Source organism: Egretta garzetta, unplaced genomic scaffold (assembly GCF_000687185.1).
Source record: "Egretta garzetta isolate BGI_Z169 unplaced genomic scaffold, ASM68718v1 scaffold451, whole genome shotgun sequence".
NCBI classification, from domain to species: domain Eukaryota; kingdom Metazoa; phylum Chordata; class Aves; order Pelecaniformes; family Ardeidae; genus Egretta; species Egretta garzetta.
Genome location: NW_009258552.1, coordinates 547,225 through 549,407, shown reverse-complemented (window position 1 = coordinate 549,407; position 2,183 = coordinate 547,225). Strand labels below are relative to the sequence as shown.

Genomic DNA, 2,183 nt, shown 5'->3' with positions numbered 1-2,183 from the left:
TCCTGTCAAATCAACGCAGTTCAAACACAGGGACAAACGACAGACACCAGAGAACAGCTCCATTTTTTTCTTTTATCTGGAGATACCTTTTTTCAGAATATGAAAGTAGGATTTTTCTAAAAATTTCCATCGCTATTCTTAGCCTCCTCGCCAGGAGCGCAGTACTTACGTCTTTAGTGTTCCAGAGGTCATCAATTCGGTAACCAGCACAATGCACCTCTTGCCTTTTACACAGGATTCCCAGAAGTCATAAAATCTCACAATGTTTGGATGCTGCAGACCTTTCAACATTTCTGCTTCCTCTTTAAATCTCTGCCTCTCTACTTTTGTGAGTTTTCTGTCCTATAATCCAAAATAAGATGTTATTAGTAGTGAAGGGACAAAACTAACATAAAGGCACTGCACTGCTAGGGTATTCAGCATTTTAGATTTGTGTTATGCTTGTATCAAGACCAATTTAAAAAATCTTTTATGTAAGAGATGAGCAGCGTGTATGAACTAGGACGCTTGCCTTAAATCCAGTGTCAAGGAGACAAAGGCTCGCCTCTGCACAAAGGGACGCCTGTGCCACACCACGCTACAGGACAGCATTAATATCTCAAGCAACACACACACCCCCGTGGCTTGGCAGATCAACAGGCAGCTATTTACTTCTTGTTTTGGCTTTGTCAGGCTTGTTAGCTGATGGATTAGCAGACGCAGGGTGCCTGTCCCAGGTAGGACTCCCAGAAGCTGCTGCTGCTTTTGCAGCCGGGCCTGCTCCCCGGGTCACTCCCCAGGGCAGTGACCAGCAGGCCAGGGCCCCCGGTGGCCAACCCAGGCCATATAGCCCAGCCCATTTCTCTAGGGACCAATTAAATCAATATCCCCCTCCAAAAAAAAACCCCACACATAAATTTTTCTATTTGTTCACTGTTCTGCCTGATTTTGCAAACTTTAAAGTCAAGAAAAGGAGGATTCAAAGCCATCCTTCAGCCTTTTCTGTGGGCTGCAGGCTGGCCGCATGGAAAAGCTTATTCTTTCAGATTAGAAATGTGAGGAATGTCACATTCTGCTGCTGGCAGAGCCCCTCTCCTCCTCCCTGCAGGTCAGCAGGAGCCTGGACCCTGTCAGCGACATGGAGGGCTCTGCAACCAGCATCTTGGGGCACGCCCCAGCCTCTTCTGACAACCCAAAAGAGCAAAACAGGCGCCTCGCCAAAGACCATGCCACCACAGCCTGGTGATCCCCCCTGGACGGCTGGTCAGGCTGGGAGCATTTCCCTCCGCTGCCCTAGAAATGAAGCTTTTTTGTTCTTGAACAGGCAGGCACAGTTGTGTAACTGTTCTTACTTACAGAAACAAAGGCTCACAAATCACTAAGATTAACTGGCTCATATTTGAACCTTGGACATTTTCCTTTCCTCTGTTCACTCAGGCATGTTTATAAGAGCATATACGTAGTGAATTAAACTGGCACCCAGCTGATTTGTAACCAGGATGCAGAGGGATCAGGCCACTGCTGTTTTGACAGCCTGCCCTCATCTGCCATCGCAAAGAACTCAATGTGGGAATGGGAATTTCCGTGGCTACAGACAAGTCAGCTTTACACAGAGGCTCCATGAGAGCAAAGCCTGGGTTGAAACGATGATGCTTTGGCTCTTCCTGGACGACAGAGAACCTGCTTCTCCAGCAGTGTGCATGCACTGGAGGAGCATTTCCATTTTTCACCGCAGCTGCTGAGGAAGGTCTCAGTTTTCTTTATATTTTACGGAGTAGCATCAGAGGTAACATTGCCCTGAGGCCACCTGGGCTGGCATAGCAGGGCGCCCCATGGGGACCGATGCCTAGGGCTCCCCATGAGGACCAATGCCTGGGTCCCCAGGGGCAGCCAGGAGCACCCGCGCCCAGTGGCGCTGCCAGGGACAGGCAGGCAGTAGCATGCTCAATGCCAACAGCTGAGAGCAAGACAGTGCTCCTGCTGCTCTGTAGCAACTGCATTTCTTCCAAGTTAAAAAAAAAATAGCAAAGAAAAAAAATAGCAGGCTGTCTAATGAGCCAGGACAGAAGAGCCTGAGAATTGCTTTCAAATCCATCACTTCTTCCCCTACTGCTGAGTTTCGTCTTAATTTAAACCATGTAGAATAAATCAGACACACTGCTATTAGGGAGGAAAAGGAACGAGTCCTTGTGTGAGACAGGAAG

The 2,183-nt window shown here is 48.3% G+C and overlaps 1 protein-coding gene across 1 annotated transcript in view; it reads right to left on the bottom strand.

Moving 5' to 3' along the window:
• WNK2 (WNK lysine deficient protein kinase 2) overlaps window positions 1-2,183 on the bottom strand; it is a gene marked incomplete at its 5' end in the record, with an annotated part of 112,942 nt that overhangs the window by 71,521 nt on the left and 39,238 nt on the right. Inside the window, 1 exon segment of the mRNA XM_035903317.1 lies at window positions 170-342. Coding sequence (XP_035759210.1) covers window positions 170-342 — 173 coding nt within the window.